This window comes from Oryctolagus cuniculus, chromosome 12, assembly GCF_051225735.1.
Source record: "Oryctolagus cuniculus isolate XC-2025 breed Fujian yellow rabbit chromosome 12, ASM5122573v1, whole genome shotgun sequence".
Taxonomy (NCBI): Eukaryota; Metazoa; Chordata; class Mammalia; order Lagomorpha; family Leporidae; genus Oryctolagus; species Oryctolagus cuniculus.
The window spans coordinates 55821084-55842466 of NC_142878.1; the positions used below are offsets into that span (position 1 = coordinate 55821084).

General features: G+C 42.4%; 1 protein-coding gene across 5 annotated transcripts in view; it reads left to right on the forward strand.

Annotated features, from left to right (window-relative positions):
- SLC12A6 (solute carrier family 12 member 6) overlaps positions 1–21383 on the forward strand; it is a 121744-nt gene that overhangs the window by 13874 nt on the left and 86487 nt on the right. The window contains exon 1 of one of the 5 annotated variants that reach the window (XM_051822109.3): positions 14078–14527. The exons of 3 other annotated variants lie outside the window; for them this stretch is intronic. In XM_051822109.3, coding sequence (XP_051678069.1) covers positions 14410–14527 — 118 coding nt within the window. In that variant the 5' untranslated portion in view covers positions 14078–14409. Of the gene's footprint in view, positions 1–14077; positions 14528–21383 lie in introns of those variants that run through there. One more of the 5 variants, XM_089310018.1, reaches the window with a different exon arrangement.

The following is a 21383-nucleotide window of genomic DNA, read 5'->3' on the forward strand; positions in this document are numbered from 1 at the left end:
ATTTGGGGAGAGAACCAGCAGCAGATGGAAGACCTTTCTGTCTAACTGTACTTCTCAAATAAATAAATAAATCTTTAAAAAATTGGTCAGAAATAGAGAATTATCCTTTCCAGTTAGATGAATTACTGCTTTTCCTTTCCTGAAAAATCATGTTTCAATATTATTTCATTTAAGAAAGTTTTTTTGAAATAAAGATCTTTAAGTAATATTTTCATAATTAGGATGAAACTATCTTGAGTCCATTATTCCAGGTGATTTATACTGTAAATGACTTCCATGGATATTAGAGTTTCTGAATGTTTTGGGAATATTTTCTATGTACTGGTGGGGAGCTTCTGTACTCTTTTCTTTATAGGAATTCTAATTTTTGTGAAAGCTGGATCATTATAATCAGCAGTTAGACATTCTCTCAATGCAGTTTTCTTTTCAGATTCCTTGCAACATTTGGTAAAATCTTCAACTTGTTCAGAAAAACCTCTCTAGCTTTTTCTCATTAATTTAGGGAGCAAAACGTCTTTTTTGACATGTTTGAGATGCTGCTCTGCAGGATGGAAAGCCATCTCAGCAGGCAGAGCAAAGTCACTTTCTTTTGTGATCAGATGAAATTTTTCTCTTCCACAAGAAAACAGGCTGATGAGGTTAAGTAACCTGTTCAAGACTGGTTCAGTAATTAATTAAAGGACCGTGATTTGAGGCCAGGCATGTGTGATTCCAGTACCAGTATTTTTGTTATCATACTGCACTTTCTCTGGTATACTAATAATGATTGGCCCTGTTAGAGACTTTTATTAAGCTGCAGTTGTGTAGCAGGGTAGATAAAATGTAAAAGAAATGCAGTTTTTATGTTCTGTTGACATTTTTGGCATTATTTTGTCCTGATTTGGAGGCATGAGAGGGAAAATTAAAAACAAAAGGTTAAAAAACACACACACAACATCAGGGCTGGCATTTTGGCATAGTGGTTAAAGCTGCCGCCTGAGAAGCAGGCATACCATTTGGGCACCAGTTCTAGTCTGAGCTGCTTTACTTCCCATCCAGCTCCCTGCTAATGCACCTGGGAAAGCAGCAGAGGATGGCTCAAATGCTTAGGCCTCTGCCACCTACGTGGGAGACCCAGAGGAAGTTTCTGGCTTCAGTCTGGCCCAGTCCTGGCCATTGAGGCCATTTGGGGAGTGAGCCAGTGGATGGAAGGTCTCTGTCTCTCCCTCTCTCTCTGTAACTCTGCCTTTCAAATAAATATAATAAATCTTAAAGAAAAAAAAAACCCAGTGTCATATTCCCTGAGTAATTTATATTTGTGTTCCTAAAAGCAAATCCGGTCTAAAGACATAGATTTCATTGCTATTTACATACATGATGTGCAAATGGCTAGGACAGTGAAGTAGTACTGAGTTACACAAACATTTATTTATTTTGCTGCATTAGTCCAACTGTCCTAAAGTTAATGCAGATTCATATTTTGATTGAACTCTCAGTAGGAAATCTATTTTAAAATGGAGTTTTGTTTCAGGGGAAGAAGAAAGTAATGACCTATAAAAATATTTTGTTCTCTGAGGCGAATTAAATTAACGAGGAAATTTTGACGTGTGTTTTCATTTTCCTTTCCTTATATTTTTGGAAATATATCCTTAGTTTTGACAATATGTTGTCTGATGTCAGATTTATTTACTGTACACTGTTTTCACGTTTATGGGAAGCCCATGTTTCAAAAGAAGATTTAATTGAAAGAGTTACGAGAGAGAGAGAGAGAATCTTCCATCTGCTGGTTCATGCCCCAGGTGGCCCCAGCAGCATGGGCTGGGCCAGGCTAAAGCCAGGAGCCAGGAGCTGCTTCCTGGTCTCCCACGTGAATGGCAGGGGCCCAAGCACTTGGGCCATTTTCTGCTGTTTGCCCAGGAGCATTAGCAGGGAGCTGGATCAGAAACGGAGCAGCTGGGACATAAACCAGTACCCATATGGGATGCTGGCTTCACAGGCGGCAGCTTAACCCACTGTGCCACAACGCCAGCCCTGAGAAGCCCATTTTTTAACCTAGCAAGTATTTTGTAATAAAAGAAGAATAAAATGTCCTACAGCGAAAATGAAACCTGAGTGGGCTATTGAGTAATCCATGTTCATGACTGTCAGTGCTACCTGTTTGGTTGGATTTGGAGTCCTATTGTACCGTGATTATAATGCCAATAGACTAAAGAAAGCACTAGCAGCCAGGAAACAGGTAACAGTGGAAGCTGAGGACTGAGTCCTCAGAGGCCTTTGATAACGTCTCCTTTAGTATTTGGGTCAGCAGCTAAAATGGCCATGTAGGTATCAAGTTAGCTGGCCATCTCTCCTGCTACCTCCTTCTTACCCCTAGTGAAGATTCATAGCTGGAGGTCCCCAAAGAAGTAACTGGGCAAGGTGGTGGTGTGTTACACTTTCAGGGTTCCTTCTTGCAGAGGGAGACATCTGGCTCACAGGCTGTATAAGCCCGCGAAATCATTTGGTCTGACCCTGCCAAGGCAACTTCAGGCAGGACTTGAAATTCAATAAATCTAAAGCAGGCTAATTTTCAAGTTGATAATCGTGTATGGCCTACAAATGATGTTATAAATATCCAAATGGCCCTTGGCAGGGAACAGGTTTCTCCACCCCTGGTGGCATATTGTACTTACAGTTTTATGTCACCTTTTATTCCATAGCTAACTGCACAAGGCTGTGAGCTTAAGGGTAGGAACAGTCTTTACTCTTCACTTCATTGCTACTTCCTGGCACATACTGGGCACTCAGATAATATTGAATATACGCACAATTCCTTCAGCCTCAGTAAAGCATGAAATTTTCCTGATGTTTTGAGAACTATGGCTTCCTTACTCTACCATATTATGACTCTCTTAGATTTTTATCGTCTTTCAGTGCTTAGCCCTGAAATGCATTATATAATAATCAGTGTTATCATTTCATAAAAATCCATTTTCATATATAATTTCATATAATATTTAGATGCAGGAGTTTTAGATACTAAGTCCTTCCTACTTATTAGTTGGTCTTCACCAGAGTAATTGATTTATTTTAATTCTTTCTGTAATTATCTACATAATAAGACAAAATTTAGAATTTGTGATAATTTTGGGGCCTGCATTGTGACATCGTGAGTTAAGCCACTGCCTTTGACGCTGACATCCTGTACAGGCACCAGCTCCTGACTCACATGCTTCACTTCGATTCAGTTTCCTGCTAATGCACCTAGAAAAGCAGCAAAAGACAGCCCAAGTGGTTGGGCCCCACTCACCCACGTGGGAGACCTGGGTGAAGCTCCTGGCTATACCCAGCCCTGGCTATTGCAGCCATTTGGGGAGTGAACCAGCAGATGGAAAGTGGAAATAAACCAGATTTATTTTTTATTTATTTGAAAGGATGATAGGAGAGAGAGAGATAGGGAGAGAGAAAAAGAGAGAGCGTGCTTCTACCGGATGGTTCAGAGAGAGAGAGAGTGCTTCTATCTGATGGTTCACTCCCCAAATAGCCACAATAACTGGGGCTGGGCCAAGCCGAAGCTAGCAGCACAGCTTCTTCCAAGTCTCCCACGTAAATGAAGGGGCCCAAACACTTGGACCGTCTTCCATTGCTTTTTCCCAGGCACATTAGGAAGTGGAGCAGCCAGAACTGGAGAGCTGGATTAAAAGTGAAGCAGCCAGGACTAGAACCAGTGCCCATGTGGGATACCAGCATTGCAGGAGGAGGCTTAACACACTGTGCTGCAATGAGGGCCTCTGGTTTGCATTATAGACAAAGGCTTAATGCTCCGCTAAATAAAGAGTTCAACAAGTAAAAAGACCATAGTTCAACAAGAATATTAATTTTGATATTTTAATATTTTCAGGGTTTGATGAATATGATAAAAAAGTATATGTGTGTGTGTATACATACATACGTATCTTCTCCTTATGAATGGAGTACACTTTTCACGCTCCCTCTGTAGCAGTAACTCCAAATTTAAATAGAGAACTGCCCATCTCTTCTCATAACCTGTTAATAGACTTCTTTAACACAGAAATATTCAGCATATAGTATGAGGACCTGTCTGTGAGGAGATAAGTTTACAATTTTTTAAAGAAACTCGTATAGTTTGATAAGCAATTTCATGTCTATTGAATCTAAACTTGTTTGGTATATACTTATTTTATCTTCCTAATAATTCATTTTATTTTTTTAAAATATTATCTTATGTGGCCGGCGCCGTGGCTCACTAGGCTAATCCTCCGCCTTGTGGCGCCGGCACACCGGGTTCTAGTCCCGGTCGGGGCGCCGGATTCTGTCCCGGTTGCCCCTCTTCCAGGCTAGCTCTCTGCTGTGGCTCGGGAGTACGGTGGAGGATGGCCCAAGTGCTTGGGCCCTGCACCCCATGGGAGACCAGGATAAGTACCTGGCTCCTGCCATCGGATCAGCGCGGTGCGCCGGCCGCAGCGCGCCGGCCGTGGCAGCCATTGGAGGGTGAACCAATGGCAAAAAGGAAGACCTTTCTCTCTCTCTCTCTCACTGTCCACTCTGCCTGTCAAAAAATAAAACATAAAAATAAATTATGATATATTGGAAGTTCAAAGAAAAAAATCTTTACCAGAGATAATTTTCAAAGCACCACTCTAAAACAGTGGTTCATAGCCTTTTGTTTTTGTGCCTAGCCTTATAAATGATGCCACACTACAGGAGGTTTGGAGGAGTGTTTCTCTACCAGTGGACATATTAAAATCTTTTGGAAGTTTTTTTTTTTAATATTTACTCATTCATTTGAAAGAGTTACACAGAGGGTGAGGTGGAGAGAAAGAGGTCTTCCATCCACTGATTCACTCCCCAAATGGCTGCAATGGCCAGGGCTAGCTAGGCTGAAGCCAGGAGCCAGGAGCTTCTTCCAGGTCTCCCACGTGGGTGCAGGGGCCCAAGGACTTGGGCCATCTGCTGCTGCTTTCCCAGGCCATAGCAGAGAGCTGGATCAGAAGAGGAGCAGCCAGGGCTAGAACTGGTGCCCATATGGGATGCCAGTGCCGCAGGCAGGGGCTTAGCCTATTATGTCATAGCGCTGGTCCCTAATTCATGTATATTAAAGAAATAATTCATACTTTTTTTCTCAGACAACATCTCTTCTAATAGGATGAATTATTTATATTTGTTATAAAAACTTTATAAAATATGTGGTTGAGTATAAAACATAAATCAATCTTTGTAGCTGAAAGTTCCTTATAAATTTGCCTTAATGTGGACAGCATTGTAGCTTAGTGAGTTAAGCTACTGCCTGTGTTGTGGGCATACCACATGAGTGCCAGTTTGAGTCCTGGCTACTTAACCTCTGATCCAACTCCCTGCAGTGAGCCTGGCAAAGCAGCAAGAGATGACCCGAGTACTTGGATCCCTGCACCTGCATAGGAGCCCCCGTGGACTTCCCAGCTCCTGCCTTTGGCCATCTGGGGAAAGAACCAGCAGATGGCAAATCTCTCTCTCTCTCAATCTCTCTCTCTCTCTTTCTTCAGTAAATCTGCCTTTCTAATAAATAAGTAAATATTTTTTAAAAATTGTTCTTGATCAAGAAAATTAAGATATAATATAGCTAATTTTTATTTGTATCTAATTGCTGGCCAATGCTTACAGAGATTTAGTAAAGGGTGGCTGCATTAAATATTTTGAAATATTTATTACTACATTGGAAGTAGTGGCTTAGAAGTAGATTCCACGTTGTAATTTCTTTGAAAACACTATTTATAATAAACTAAATACTGTAGATGTGATACTCTTGTTGGTTACAATTTTAAAGTTTCCTTAGGTGTAGCTAGATTTCAGTAGTGGAGCAAGCACTCTGAATGGTGCCTTAAAACCACAGGGATATGAAAGACCATTCGATTTTAATATTTTGAAGTCAGAATTTTTCTTTGCTCAGCATTCCCACTAAATCTTTGTTTGTGTTTGCACATGCTTTTGCAAAGCCTTGGCTAATGTATTTGAGTGAGAGAATGCTATGAGAAGGTGTAGACCAATAAAGATAAATTAAGGCTACTGTAGCTATTCTCCTAGAATCTAGTCAGTTTTACTCTTTTTATTACATTTTAAAAAATTTATGTATGTATGCATTTGAAAGAGTAACAGAGAGTTAGAAGGAAAAACACAGAAGAGTGCATACTCTTCCGTCTGCTGGCTCACTTCCCAAATGGCTGCCACAGCTGAGGCTGGGTCAGTCCAAAGCCAGGATCCAGAAGCTCCCTCTGGATCTCCGACATGGATAGCAGAGGCCTAAGTACTTGGGCCGTCATAAACTGCCTTCCCAGGTACATTAGCAGGAAGCTGGATCAGGAGCAAAGCAGCTGAGACTCAAAGTTGACTCAAAGTTGACTAAAAGCTCAAATATGAGATGTGGGCATCGCAAGCAGAGGCTTAACCCACTGTGCCACAGTGTTTTTACACTTTTAAATTTTAGAGCAGTTTGTATTTATTTTACAGCATTTCCAATAGTACTTTGATCATGTTTAATCTCATGTTTTATTTAAAAATGAATGCTATTAAATACATTACCAATGTATTTAAACTTCCAGAAATTACCAGAACTTTCAAAAATCTGCATAATGCTCTTCAGAATGACATTTAGTACAACTGCTGTATTTAGAATATATGTGTCTTTTTAATTCCAAGGATTTTTAGTACTCACTTATTATAGAAGTTTTCTTTTTTATTTTTTTAAAGCTTTATTTTATTTATTTTAAAGAGTTACATAGAGAGGTAGAGACAGAGAGGAGAGAGAGATCTTCTATCTGCTGGTTTACTCCCCAAATGGCTGCAACGGCCGGAGCTGGGCCGATCCATAGCCAGGAGGCAGGATCCTCCTCCAGGTCTCCCACACGGGTGCAGGGGCCCAAGGAGTTGGGTCATTCTGCTATCCCAGGCCACAGCAGAGAGCTGGATCGGAAGAAGAGCAACCGGGACTCGAACTGGCACCCATATGGGATGCCGGTGCTTCAGGCCAGGGCTTTAACCCCCTGCGCCACAGCACCGGCCCCTAGGAGTTGGTTTTTGGTTTGTTTTGTTTTGTTTTGTTTTGTTTTTGACAGGCAGAGTAGACAGTGAGAGAGAGAGACAGGGAGAAAGGTCTTCCTTTTTGCCCTTGGTTCACCCTCCATTGGCCACTGCGGCTGGCGCACTGCGGCTGGCACACTGCTGATCTGAAACCAGGAGCCAGGTGCTTCTCCTGGTCTCCCATGCGGGTGCAGGACCCAAGGACTTGGGCATCCTCCACTGCACTCCCTGGCCACAGCAGAGAGCTGGCCTGGAAGAGGGGCAACCGGGACAGAATCCGGCGCCCCGACCAGGACAAGAACCCGGTGTGTCAGCGCCAGCTAGAAGTTTTCTTAAAAAAAGTTTCCTTGCATTATGGATGCATTTTTAGCATGAATGGTTACTTGATAATTTTCAGCAATGAGATCAGTGGTTCTACGTTATTTGTATAGCTTTCAATTGATACAGTTCTCAGTTTTTGAGAACTAAGAGAAAATACATATGATTTTCTCTAAAATTGAGTGATTTTTCATGATATATCAATGTGTGACAATCTGATAATGACTGTGTTGAAATAATTTCCACTGACTCTTAGTTGTTTCAGTTTTCTCACTAAATCTAATAAGTCTTCATTTGTTTTAAATAAATGAGTTGAATAAAACAACCCATTAAAAATAAGGTGAGTGGGGCCAGCACTGTGGCGTAGAAGGTTAAGCCACCGCCTGCAGTGCCAGAATCCCACATGGGCACTGGTTCAAATTCCAGCTTCTCCTCTTCCAATCCAGCTCTCTGCTATGGACTGGGAAAGCAACAGAAGATGGCCCAGGTCCTTTGGCCCCTGAACCCACGTGGGAAACACAGAAGAAACTCCTGGCTCCTGGCTTTGGATTGGCGCAGCTCTGGCCATTGCAGCCAATTGGGGAGTGAACTAGCAGATGGAAGACCTATCTCTCTCTCTCTCTCTCTCTCTCTCTCTCTGCTTCTCCTTCTCTATGTAACTCTGACTTTCAAATAGATAAACAAATCTTTAAAAAACAAAATAAGGTGAGCTATGATTAAAAATAAGTAATTAAAAATAAGTGTTCAATGGTTAAGATGCCAGCATCCCACATCAGAGTGCCTGAGTTTGATTCCTGGCTCTAACTTCTCCCTCCAGCTTCCTGCTTGTGCAGACTCTGGGAGGCAATAGTGATGGCTTAAGTGATAGGGATTCTGCCACTCTCAGAGGGAGACCTGGATGGAGTTCCAGCTCCTAGTTTTGGCCCTGCCCAGCTCTGACTTTTGAGAAATGAACAAGCTAATGGAAGCACACACTCTCTTGCTTTCTCTCTCATTTGAGAAATGGACCAGCTCACTCTCTCTGCTTGTGAATCTCTGCTTGCAAAATTTTAAAAAAGATTATTTATGTATTTGTTTGAAAGAGTTTCAGAAAGATGGAGAGAGCGAGAGAATCTTCCATCCACTGATTCAGTCCCCCAGTGGCCATAACTCCCGGGCTGGGCCAGGCTGAAGCCAGTAGCCTGGAACTCCATCCTGGTCTCCTATGTAGCCAAACACTTGGGCCATCTACTGGTGCTTTCCCAGGCACATTAGCAGGGAGCTGGATGGGAAGTGGAGCAGCAGGGACTTAAACCAACACTCATACAGGATGCTGGCATGACAGGCAGCTTCTTAGCTTACTATGCCTCAACACCAGCCCCATGTCAAATAAATTTTTTAAATAATAAAAATTGGATAGTGTGGCATGGTAAATTATAATTTCTAAATACTTCCTAAGATAGACCTGTTCTGAAGAATGGGGAATGTTAACTTTTTTTTTCCCCAATTTGTTTTATTTATTTGAAAGGCAGAGTGAAAGAGAAAGGGGGAGTGTGGGGAGCAAACCGGACTAGACTGAGTTACTGGAATTAAGACTTATTCTATGCATCTGCTCTCCCACAATATGGCGCTGGGAGAGAAGTAAACAGCTTCCACACAGCTGCCTCCAGTTCAACCAATAAACTGTAGGACTTGCTCCTGATTGGAGGAGAGCAGCGTACTCGGCGTGTGGGCAGCCGAGTTGGGATTGGCGGAGGAGGACTATAAAGGAGGAGAGAGACGGCATGCACCAGGAACATCTAAGGGGAACATCTGAAGGAACACCTGTGCAGCCCCCGAGAGAGCCGGCCGGCGGTGTGCCGCTCCCCTGCGGAAGTGGGGAATGTGGCCAGGGGGAACCGCCCTTCCACGGAGGTGGAAGGGATAGTAGCCAACCCGGGAAGAACCAGCAGCAAACCCGGGGAGGGCCGAGCAGACAAAAGAACAGCGCAGGGTCCTGTGTCGTTCCTCCACGAAGAGGGGGAGCGACAGGGAGACCGAGTAAAAGTGATCTTCCATCTACTGGTTCACTCCCCAAATGGCCACATCAGTTGGGGCTGAGCGAGGCAGAAGCCAGGAGTCAGGAACTCCAGGTCTCCCACGTGGGTGGCACCTGCCCAAATACTTGGACCATCTTTTGTTGCTTTCCCAGGCACATAAATAGGGAACTGGATCTGCAGCAGAGCAACCAGGACGCACTGGCACTCCAATATGGGATGATAACGTTGCTAACAGTGGCTTAACCCATTAGGCCACATGTTGACCCTACTGTAATTTTTCAGTGTAAATTTTTTTAAAGAGTTATTATTTATTTGAAAGAGAGAGAAAGAGAGGCAGAGAGAGAGAAAGTGAGAGAGAGAGAGAGATTCTTCGATCTGCTGGTTCACTCCCCAATTGACTGCAATGGCTGGAGTTGCACCAATCTGAAGCCAGGAGCCAGGTGCTTCCTCCTGATCTCCCATTCAGGTGCAGGCGCCCAAGCACTTGGGCCATCCTCCACTGCCTTCCTGGGTCACAGCAGAGAGCTGGACTGGAAGAGGAACAACTGGGACTAGAACTGGCACCCATATGGGATGCCGGTGCCACAGGCAGAGGATTAACTAACTGAGCCATGGCGCTGGCCCCATGCCAATGATCTTTAAAAATTTTTTGTTGGGGCCAGTGCTGTGGTGCAGCAGCTTAAGCCACAGCTTGTAGTGCTCACATCTCCTATGAATGCTGGTTTGAGTCCCAGCTGTTCCATTTCCAGTCCACCTCCCTGCTAATGTGCCTGAAAAAGCAGTAGAAGATGGCCCAAGTGCTTGGGCCCCAGTACCCACATGGGAGACCTGGAAGAAGCTCCTGGCTTCCATTTGGCACAGCCCCAGCCGTTGGGGCCATTTGGGGAGTGAACCAGCAGATACAAGAGCTCTCTGTCTTTCTCTCTCTCTCTCTCTTTCTCTCTGTAACTCTGCCTTTCAAATAAATAACCAAATATTTAGAAAATTTTAAATTAATTTATGTGAGAGAGAGGCAAAGAGCTTCCATCCGCCAGAGCCAAGAGCTCAATCCAGTTTTCCCATTTAGGCAGCAGCAGAAGAGATCTTCCACCAACTAGTTCACACCCTAAAATGGCCATAATGGTCAGGGCTGGGCCAGGCCAAAGCCACAAGCCCAGAACTCCTTTCAGGTCTCCCATGTAGGTGAAAGGGGTTCAGGTACTTGGGCCATTTTTTGCTGCCTTCCCAGGTGCAGTAGCAGGGAGTTGGTTTGGAAGTGGAGCAGCCAAGACTCAGGACTCAAAACTGGTGCTCCAATATGGGATATATGGGATGCTGGCATTGTAGGCAGCAGCTTAACCTGCTGTGTCAAAATGATGGCCTTGAGTTATCTTTTTATTTTTGAGTTGTGGGGTTTTTTAGGATGTTATAGATAAGAGTACTTTGTCAAATATATGTCTGCTGAATATTTTCTCCCTGTGATTTGCTAGTTTATTTTCATAATAGTGTCAATTCATTGTGTTTTTTCAACAGTTTATTATGTAATTTTTTCAAGCATGCAGAAGTTTTACAGTGAACAACTGTACACCCCTCACCCATATTCTGTTATTAACATTTTATTGTACTTGTCCTTTTACCTGTCTGTACTGTTGTAGCATCAAGTAAATTGTAGACATCAGTTCACTTCCTCCAAATACCTCAAGAAGCATATTATTAATTAAAATTCAGTATTTGTTTGCCACTTTCTTTTTTCTTTTGAGGCAAACTTTTTGAGTGACTCTTGGCTGAGTTTTGACAAATGCCTGTACCTGTTAGAACCTTAAACCCTATAAGGATATAGAATATTTCCAGGGCTCCAGGAAGTCCTCTCCTATCTGGTGCCACTTAATCTTTACCTCCATTCCCCCAGAGGCAACCATGTTCCTGATTATTTTTTTGCACCATAGATTAGTTTTGCCTGTTATAAAACTTTGTAACTGTGAATTCATGTTATTTACTACTTTGTGTAAAGTTCTTTGACTTAGCACATTTTTTAGATCAATCCACGTTGCATGTACCAATAGTTCATTTTTTAATTGCTCAATAATAATCCTTTGTTCGACTATCACGCTTTGTTAATCCATTATTTTAAGGATGGAAGAGGGATGTTTCTAGTTTGGGGATGATATGAATAATATGCTATAAACATTTTTGTTCAAGTGCATTTGTGGGGATATATTTTCACTTCTAGGAGTAAGTAAGTACCTAGGCGTGGAGTTGCTGGATTATAGGGTAAGTGTCAGACCCTTTTCCATAATAGATATATTAATTTACACCCCCCACAAAAATGTATGAAAGTTCTTTCTGTCCCACATTCTCGCCAGGTTTGATGTTAGCCGTCTTATTAATTGTTAGTTGTCTTGGTATGTGTAATGTTACCTAATTGTGATGCTTGAAATAGTTATTTTTTTTTAAAAAAAGATTTATTTATTTATTTGAAAGTCAGAGTTACATAAAGAGAGGAGAAGCAGAGAGGTCCTCCATCCGATGGTTCACTCTCCAATTGGCCGCAATGGACGGAGCTGCACGGATCTGAAGCCAGGAGCCAAGAGCTTCCTCTGTGTCTCCCACGCGGGTGCAGAGGGCCAAAGACTTGGGCCATCTTCCACTGCTTTTGCAGGCCACAGCAGAGAGCTGGATTGGAAGCGGAGCAGCCAGGTCTCACACCAGCACCCATATGGGATGCCGATGTCTCAGGCCAGGGCATTAAGCCACTGCGCCACGGCGCTGGCCCCTCAAATAGTTATTTCTTACACCGAGCTTTTTAATTTTTTAAAACTTCCTATGCATATCACTCATACACCTGAGCTTTTTCTGTGCTGCCTTTATCTTCAGTTTTACCTACAGTTAACTCTAGGAGATACCTATTTTTAAACTGCTGATCACTGTGGTCCCAACACATTAAGTTGGCAAGTAAGTTACTGCTACTGTAGTTAACCAGAATGGGTCACCTTTCTAGTTATTTGGTTTGGGAATTTTCTGAGAGAGGAGGGCTGGTAGGGTAACATTTGTACAAAGGCTTATATACACAAGCTGTACACAGATTTATAAATGTGAGTCATTGTTTCCATCTATCAACTACAGAAGATTAGCCACAGTTCAGACTCTCTAAAATAAATACGAAAGGCAATATCCAAGTGGAAATATCTCATGGCACTGAAATATTAACATACTTGGACCTCAGAATATTCTAATATTGAAATTTTTGACAGCTTGGTAATTCTTTTAAGTTGCTACAAATACATTATTTGTGTAGCTATCTAACTTGCAATATGGGAAAATCACCAAAGTACTACCAGCTCTTAATTTCTTTCAAAGATTAAAAAATAGTTACCAATCATCTCAGGTGATAACACTTTTCTGCCTCCCCTACAGCAGTAATTCTCAAGCTTGGTTGCAGTTAGAACCACCTGAAGAAACTTTAAAGTGTTTGCCCAGGCTGCATTCCAAAGTAATAAAATGAGACTATCTGGGATAGAACCTAGGCATCATTAGTTTTAAAAGCTCACCAGGTGGTTCCAGTGTGCAGCCAAGGTTATAGAACAATGCTATTAAGAATCCATGAAATAAAGTTTAGGTAAGTGTGTATAGGTTTTCTCTCTCTCTCTTTTTTTTTTTTTTTTTTTTTTTTTTGACAGGCAGAGTGGATAGTGAGAGACAAAGACAGAGAGAAAGGTCTTCCTTTGCCATTGGTTCGCCTTCCAACTGGGACAGAATCCAGCGCCCTGAGCGGGACTAGAACCCGGTGTGCCAGCGCTACAAGGTGGAGGATTAGCCTATTGAGCCATGGCACTGGCACCGGCCCGGGTTTTCTCTCTTTAAAACTTGTCTGTGTTGCCTGTCACAAAGGCATTGGAGGTCTTAAGGTAGGCTTCACCGTTTACAATCTTTGTGACTTTGGCCAAGGCTCTTAGCTGAATATTTCTGTTTCTGTGATGATTAAATCACGATGTAAAATTTCCAGTGCAATGCAGAGCACAAACTTTTGGTTTCCTTCTCTGTTCACATTCAAGTCTTTGAATGGGGATTACAAACCATCATTCCTTTCTGGTAAATAAAATTAGCCCAGCCTTACTTGTCAGGTGGAAAGCATTCCTAACAAAGCCCTTAGATTACATCATCAGGATAGAAATTAACACAGGGCTCAATTTACTGACTCTTGAGCACAGAGTTAGTACTTCTTACTGTGTAGTTAGGAGTCATCAACCGAGAATCTGATACTGCTGACAAAATACACCAAGAGTATGCTATTGTAAGTGTGTGCTAAAAGAACTATATTCCTCTTAATCAGAGATTCCTTTGTTTTTTTTTTTTTTTCTTTAAAGTACGATGTTTAAGCTCTCTTTACAATACTAACAAATTCTGCAATCTTCTACTTAAACCTAGTTTTCTGTTTTCAACAAAGTTCTATTTTGGGGGAAGTTAATCTCTTTTTGTCCTTATGTAGTGTCTAGAACTCTGCCTTGTGTAAAATATGAGAATTCATTCAATATTTGCTGATTGTTTCTACGCAGAGAGTTAGAAAAAGTCTGAGTTTGTATGACTTTCTTCCGCATATGGTTTGAAATAAAGAACAGAGGCTTACAAACAATACACATTTCATTTTCTAGTTGACGTTAGGCCAGTCTTTCTTCAGAGGAGTCTGTAAAATGAACTCTTCCCTAATCTTTGCCATGTGAAATAGGAGGGCAGGGGTTGAAGTCACAGTGCAGACATAGGGTGGCCGCAGTTTCAGTGACGGCAGCGGACAGGGGCGCACGCAGGGAGTTCCTGAACTGCCCGGTCCGCACGGCCGCCTGAACGGTTCTGGGGTTCTGCAGGTCAGTAACAACAGGGGTGGAGTGCGAGTCCTTTTAAGTGAAGGATAAACACCGTGGAAGGCGTGTCTCCCAGCGCCCCACTCCCTAGGCGCTGTGGGTCACGTGAGCCACGAGCACTTCCCGATTCCCAGCCGCTGTCTGCGGAGCGCAGGCAGCCCGAGGCGGGCAGGGGGTTCCGGAGCGCAGCGCTTCCCGCCGCCGCGATGCCGCACTTCACCGTGACTAAGGTGGACGACCCCGGGGAGGGGGCGGCGGCCTCGGGCTCCCAGGAGCCCAGCGGAACCGAAGTGAAAACCCGGGGTCAGGATTCTGATGAGCGAGGTGAGTACTCGGGGCGCCTTGGGGAGCCTCGGAGTTTCCGAGAGAGATGGTAACTAAGATAGCAAAAATCGGAACGCTTGCCCAAGGATGCAGGAGCGCTGTGGCTGAAGGGCTGTGCGGCCGGCTCGCCCCCTGCTGTATCTGATAACTGCTCTGGGTTTCCCCACAATGAGTTCAGTGTTGCCTACCACCAGGTGAAATGGAATCTGTGGCAGTGTTTGAAAAGGGTTTGGAAGCAGAAAGAAGGGCACCGTAGACGTCACTGATGTGGAATCTGGAGTTCAGTTTTCACTCACACAGGTTGGATTGTATCTGGAGAAGACTAAGCCCCCCGGTGGCTGACACTGAAACTTAGCAGTTTATATATTATTATGTAAAGAGGGAGCATGGTTCAGTAATTTTGTACCATGGACTCTGTACTTGTGTCTTTTCAGGTTATTCGGGGTTTTTCCTCAGTTTACCAGCTAAACAGTAATTCAGTAGTGAGTGGCGTAAGAATTCTTTAATGAACTAAAGTACAATAGCTGGTCATTACAGTGACTAGCATAGCATCAGGTTTAATAAAATCATTTGATGAATGTGATTAGCCCTATTATTTTCTCTAAATGGTGGCAGTTATACTTTCTAGGGGAATTGTGGTTTTAAATTTTTAACCATGCAATTAAAATCTTAGTTAATATTATGGTATTAAACAGAGTTGTAGTTTGAAGTCCCTTATTTCTTCAGTATGTAAATTGTCAGCAACTTCTGTAATACGTGAATACAGGCTAAGAGAGGGACTAAACTGAAAATTCCGTGATTTGGACTTTTCTCTGTAGCAGGCGACACATTGCAGTTCCTTGTTATAAGCAGCTGCTTGCTGATCGCCTCTGTTGCTTACCATGCATTAGAGAATTCTTTAAGAGTTTTTAACTTATTTGAAAATGGAAGCTGTTAAGATAAAATGTTCCTTTTGTTTTTTTTTTTTTTCCCTTCCAGTGAGAGAATTTGTTAGGGGAAGATAAGAAAGTAGGTTTCATGTAAACTCCTTGTCTGCTATGTTATTTTCATTTTGCTGAATAGTCAAGATGATAAGAAGTTGAAAGCAAGTTTAACCAACTTTGAACTTGAACCCGATTCTGTGCAACTTGAGCTCAGAGGAGTTAGGTTCTCTCTCAGTCCTGTATGTATTTAAAACTATATAAATTTCTTACATTTGCCACCCTAACATTTTAATCCCTGTTGCTTTTGTCCTCGCTGTTGTCTTCATCAATTTTGCCAAACTAATGAAGTCCACCTGTACCTCATCACGCTTCTCATTGTTTCACATTCTTCTTTCTCCTCTACTTCTCTGTTTTATTTCATCTTTACTACTCCCACTATGTTTAGGGAAACCTATTTTCTTTGGTTTAGAACAGTGTTAAAATCATTTAATCTACATATAGTCACCAAGAAAACCATAAAAACTTTGATAGTACCCAAATTTGTAATAACTGACATTTTTAGGCTTAGTTTATTTTCTTTCATGGTAATTGCTTTGAACAAGGAAGAAGTGACAGATACAATCTAACTTGAATTTAATAAGGCTCTTATTTTGATGTTTTCTGTAATAGCTTAGAAAGTATCCACTTGAATAAATTGTTTAGCAAGTGAATAACTGCTGGGAATACCTTATCAGAATTACACTTAATTTTATTGTAGGATTAAAGTAGAGGGAAGGAAGGAGGTAAATGAATACGGAAAATCTAAACTTTTTTTTTAACCTAGGGATAAAATGGTGAGGGTATATGGAATAAATGTTCAGGGTATAATGGTTTCTTTGGAGCAGTTGCTTGAAATACAATAAGTTTTAGCTCTTTGTTTTCCTGAGTTTAAAAAAAAAGCTAAATGATGGTGTTTTGCTGTAAGCAGTTCTAAGAGCCTGTTATGTAACCAGTAACTTTTTTTTTTCATTGTTTTTCTTATATCTGTGGGAGAGAAAAATATGTAGTATCACATAACTCAAACATATTTAGAAAGTAGATCATCTTTTAAAATGTGTTTTAAAAGATGAGATTTATTTGAACTAGATAGGTGGGTGATTTGAAATAGTAATATATGAATATAGATAATTAATTTTAACAAGAAGTACATTAATTCCTGCCATGTGTGTACCAATATAGCATAATCTTGTTTAATTTGCTTTCAGAGGAAAACACAGAAATCCAAACTTTTCTAACATCTTGACTGTTTTCTTCCTCCGCATTGTTTTCTCAGCAACCTGGCCACAGAAGTAGCACTTACCACACTCTGTCCTGCAACCATCAGCTTCTCTTTCCCCCGTAGACTGGTTACAAACTTTTTGAGGACAGAGGTCTTGTCCTAAGCAAATGGCTGGCACCTAATACGCTGTTTAATCGAAAGACACACTCTGCCTTTCTTGTTCACCAAACATACGTTTGATGCAAATAGCACATCAGGTGTTGTACTCTTTTCCTAAGGCTACAAAGGTGTAAGAAGTACAAGTTCCCCCACCAAAGGCAGCAGGGTGACTTTGAATCCCAGCCCTACTAATTATTACTAATTAGTAGTAATGATAATTTGTAATAATTATTACTTGAGTGACTTTCAGCAAGCTGTTCAACTTCCCTAATCCTTACTTTCCTCATTGATGAAACCAAGGGAAGAATAGTAGTACCTGCTTCACAGAGTGGTTGTGAGGATTACATGGGATAATGTATATAAGGCACATGTGTAACAACTGTCAAAAATAAGTACCTTGTTCTATTAGTTACATTGTGATCAGTGACTTAGGAAGGAAAAGAAACAAGTTTGGGCAACAGTTGATGGAGAGAAAGAGTGCATGGAGGGGACAGATGTCTCAGAGAATGGGACAACTGAATCTTGAAGTAAGGTCTAGAAAAGTTGATCACAAGCAAGAGGAACAGTTTGAAGGCCTGAGAGGAGAGTGTAGCAGGTATGGGATTCAAGTTTAGGGTAAGAGCATGTTAGCATGTGGTGAAGAGGTAAGAGATGGAGCAGAGACAAACATTGATGCTGTTAATTGAAGTGTTAACAGTTTCATTCTCTCTGCTCTGTAATAGAGATAAATTGAGGCTAGTGACAATCTATGGCTTGCTTCAGGCCACATGGTGGATAGCAGAGTCTGTTCAAAATTCTGAATTGGACATAATTCCCACCGCACTGTGATGCAAATTCCTAGTTTTTAAGAACAAATAACTAGATATCTTAATGTACATGGGCCACAAAGGAATATTATCAAAACTAATTTTTTATTTATGCATTATAATAAAACTACATTTTATGCATTATTTGTGTCTGCCAGTTTACTCCTGCAAATGCCAGCAACAACTGGGGCTGACTGTGCTGGGCTGAAGGTGGGAGCTGGGAGCCCAATCTGGGTCTCCCACGAGGGTGGCAGGAACCTAGTCACTTGAGCCATCAGCTGCTGCCTCCAAAGATCTGCACTAGTAGGACACTGCGGTGCTTTTTGAGGGACAGCTTTGCTGGGTATAGTGTTCTTGGCTAGCAATGAATTCCCCCCCCCAGGTATTACTGCTTATTGCATTCACTCATTCAAGTATGAATGCTATATATGCTATATCTGCTCATTTATTTAAATGTGTGTTAAGTTTATGTAAGTATTTTTTTGTGAGATAAACAATTTCGAATCTTACCAGTTCCTCAAATCTAATGGTATCTATGGATTAGGCAGATTTGGACTGCTGGGCTTGCCTTTTCTAGACATATATAAGAGAGGGGGAGATTTCTCTTCCCTTTGAAACAGGGGTCTAGGACATTGTATTTTTTTATATAATTTATTTATTTGAAAGACAGGAGCCTAGGGTGATTACTGATGCTGTAAACAAGAGTGTCAATTTGTTAAGTCAACAACAGGAGTCACTGTGCACTTACTCCTCATGTAGGATCTTTGTCCTTAGTGTGCTGTACATTGAGATTTAATGCTGTAACTAGTACTGAAACAGTATTTTTCACTTTATGTTTCTGTGTGGGAGCAAACTGTTGAAATCTTTACTTAATGTATGCTAAACTGATCTTCTGTATATAAAGAGAATCGAAAATGAATCTTGATGTGAATGGAAGGGGAGAGGGAGTGGGAAAGGGGAGGGTTGTGGGTGGGAGGGACGGTATGGGGGGGAAGCCATTGTAATCCATAAGCTGTACTTTGGAAATTTATATTCATTAAATAAAAGTTAGAAAAAAAAAAGTCAGAGTTACACAGAGAGAGAAGGAAAGGCAGAAAGAGAGTGAAGTTTTTCATCTGCTGATTCATTCTCCAATTGGCCGTAATGGCCAGAGCAGCGCCCATCTAAAGCCAGGAGCAAGAAGCTTCCTCTGGGTCTTCCCATGTGGGTGCAGGGGCCCAGGGACTTGGGCCGCCATCTACTGATTTCTCAGGCCATAGCGTGGGAAACCACATGGGAAGCCAGCACTGCAGGCAGCGGTTTTACCCTCTAAGACACAGCCCCAGCCCCGGGACATTTTCAGAAATGGGCCTGTAGTAAAAAAAGGGAAACCTGTATTGGTGTTGAACAGCATTTCCCAACATTAACTCACAAGTTAAACAAATGACATGAGAACATATTGAGAGATATATTTCCATTAAATGGAGTTAAAATTTTAAGATAGGGGCCAGTGCAGTGGCATGGTAGGCTGTGCCTCTGCCTGTAGTGCTGGCATCCCATCTGGGCACCAGTTTGAGACCTGGCTGCTCTACTTCCGATCCAGCTCTCTGATGTCCTGGGAAAGCAGTGGATGGCCCAAGTGCTTGGGCCCCTCCACTCAGGTGGGAGACCTGGAAGAGGCTCCTGGCTTCGGATTGGCCCAGCTCCAGCTCTTGCAGCTCTTTGAGGAGTGAACCAGTGGATGGAAGCCCTCTTTCTCAATGTCTCTCCCTCTGTGTGTAACTCTGCCTCTCAAATAAATAAAAAGTTTTAAGATAGGGTGTTAGACTTTAAACATTAGTTCTGTTTATTCATAGGAGTTTATGTTGACCACCTTTTATCGACTAACTTTAAAGTAGATTGAATCAGATAACTAAAGAATAGCTCTGTGCTAGCAAAATTCCGTTCTGTAGAGATTTAACACTCACTTTTGGTCCTTCTAACTATTCATACAAGGCTTTTACCAACCCACTTAACAGAAATATAAAATCTCAGGGTCAAAAGTTGATGCTCAGTGAGGCGTGTTTTTCTGCCTCCCCACACACCACTATTCTGTCATCAGAAGGACTGACATTTCCCTGAGATACCTTCCCAATTCTTTTTACTGTGATTTTTTTTCTTTACCTAAGACCTTTTTTTTTTTTTTTTTTTGACAGGCAAAGTGGACAGTGAGAGAGAGACAGAGAGAAAGGTCTTCCTTTTACCGTTGGTTCATCCTCCAATGGCCGCTGTGGCTGGCGCACCGCACTGATCCGAAGCAAGGAGCCAGGTGCTTCTCCTGGTTTCCCATGGGGTGCAGGGCCCAAGCTCCTAGGCCATCCTCCACTGCACTCCCTGGCCATAGCAGAGAGCTGGCCTGGAAGAGGGGCAACCGGGACAGAATCCGGCGCCCCAACCGGGACTAGAACCCGGTGTGCTGGCGCCGCAAGGCGGAGGATTAGCCTAGTCAGCCGTGGCGCCGGCCTACCTAAGACCTTAATACAAGGAAACAAATTTTAGGGGAGACCTGGATTAAGTTTCTGGCTTCATGGCTTCGTCCTGGCCCAGCCCTCTGGCTGTTGTGGGCATTCGGGGAGTGAGCCAGTGGATGAGAGTTCTCTCTTTCTGCCTCTCAAATAATCTTTTTAAAAAGAAATTATTTATAAACTGGTAAGCTTTAAGAATCTATCGTTTCACGGTTTTTCCAGGTTAATATGTTAAAATATCAGCTACGATTGTTGAGCACAGTGAGTAGCAGAGCAAGTGTTCACATGAAGCACCTAATCTTCACAACTAGGTCAAGTAAACCATTGTCAGCACCTCAGAGATGAGGAAAGGAAGGTGCCAGGAAATTAGGTAGAGGACTTAAGTGGCAGGTTGGGAATTCAGGGTGATGATGAGGAGGCTCTCTGTTTTGCACCACACCACACTGTCCCTCTCTTTTAAGCATGCATGTAATTATTTGTTTTCTGAATTAGGCAGCTCTGTTTTCTCAGTAGTTACTAATGCTTCTTAGGCTCTATTTCTTTTGTCTTCACGGATTCCTCACAACTAAATGAAACTCAGCTGCTTATTCTACCGTTTCATGTGCTGGATTGCTTTCTTACTGGGTAGAGAATATTTCCAAATCAGGGTATTACTTCGAATGGTGCTGCAAGTTGAATAGGTGAGGAATAGGGCTTAATCTGATCACCTTTTAGTGGACCTTCACTACTTACATCCCCGGGTCTAATCAGCAGGAAGGATGGGGCCAGCACCGTGGTTTACTTGGTTAATCCTCCACCTGTGGCGCCGGCATCCCATATGGGCCCCGGGGTTCTAGTCCCGGTTGCTCCTCTTCCAGTCCAGCTCTCTGCTGTGGCCCAGGAAGGCAGTGGAGGATGGCCCAAGTCCTTGGGCCCTGCACCCATGTGGGAGACCAGGAGGAAGCACCTGGCTCCTGGCTTCAGATTGGCGCAGCGTCAGCCAGCTGTGGCGGCCATTTGGGGGGGTGAACCAACGGAAGGAAGACCTTTCTCTCTCTCTCTCTCACTGTCTCTAAATCTACCTGTCAAATTAAAAAAATGAGCAGGAAGGTACAAGTAAGGCTAGAGATCAGTTATCAATGAGCTAGAACTAAGATTTAGACATTAAGAGTCGGTGATAGGGAAATTGAACATATAGAATTGAATAAATGAAATGATTGTCTTTTAATATAACAAGAGTGTATATGC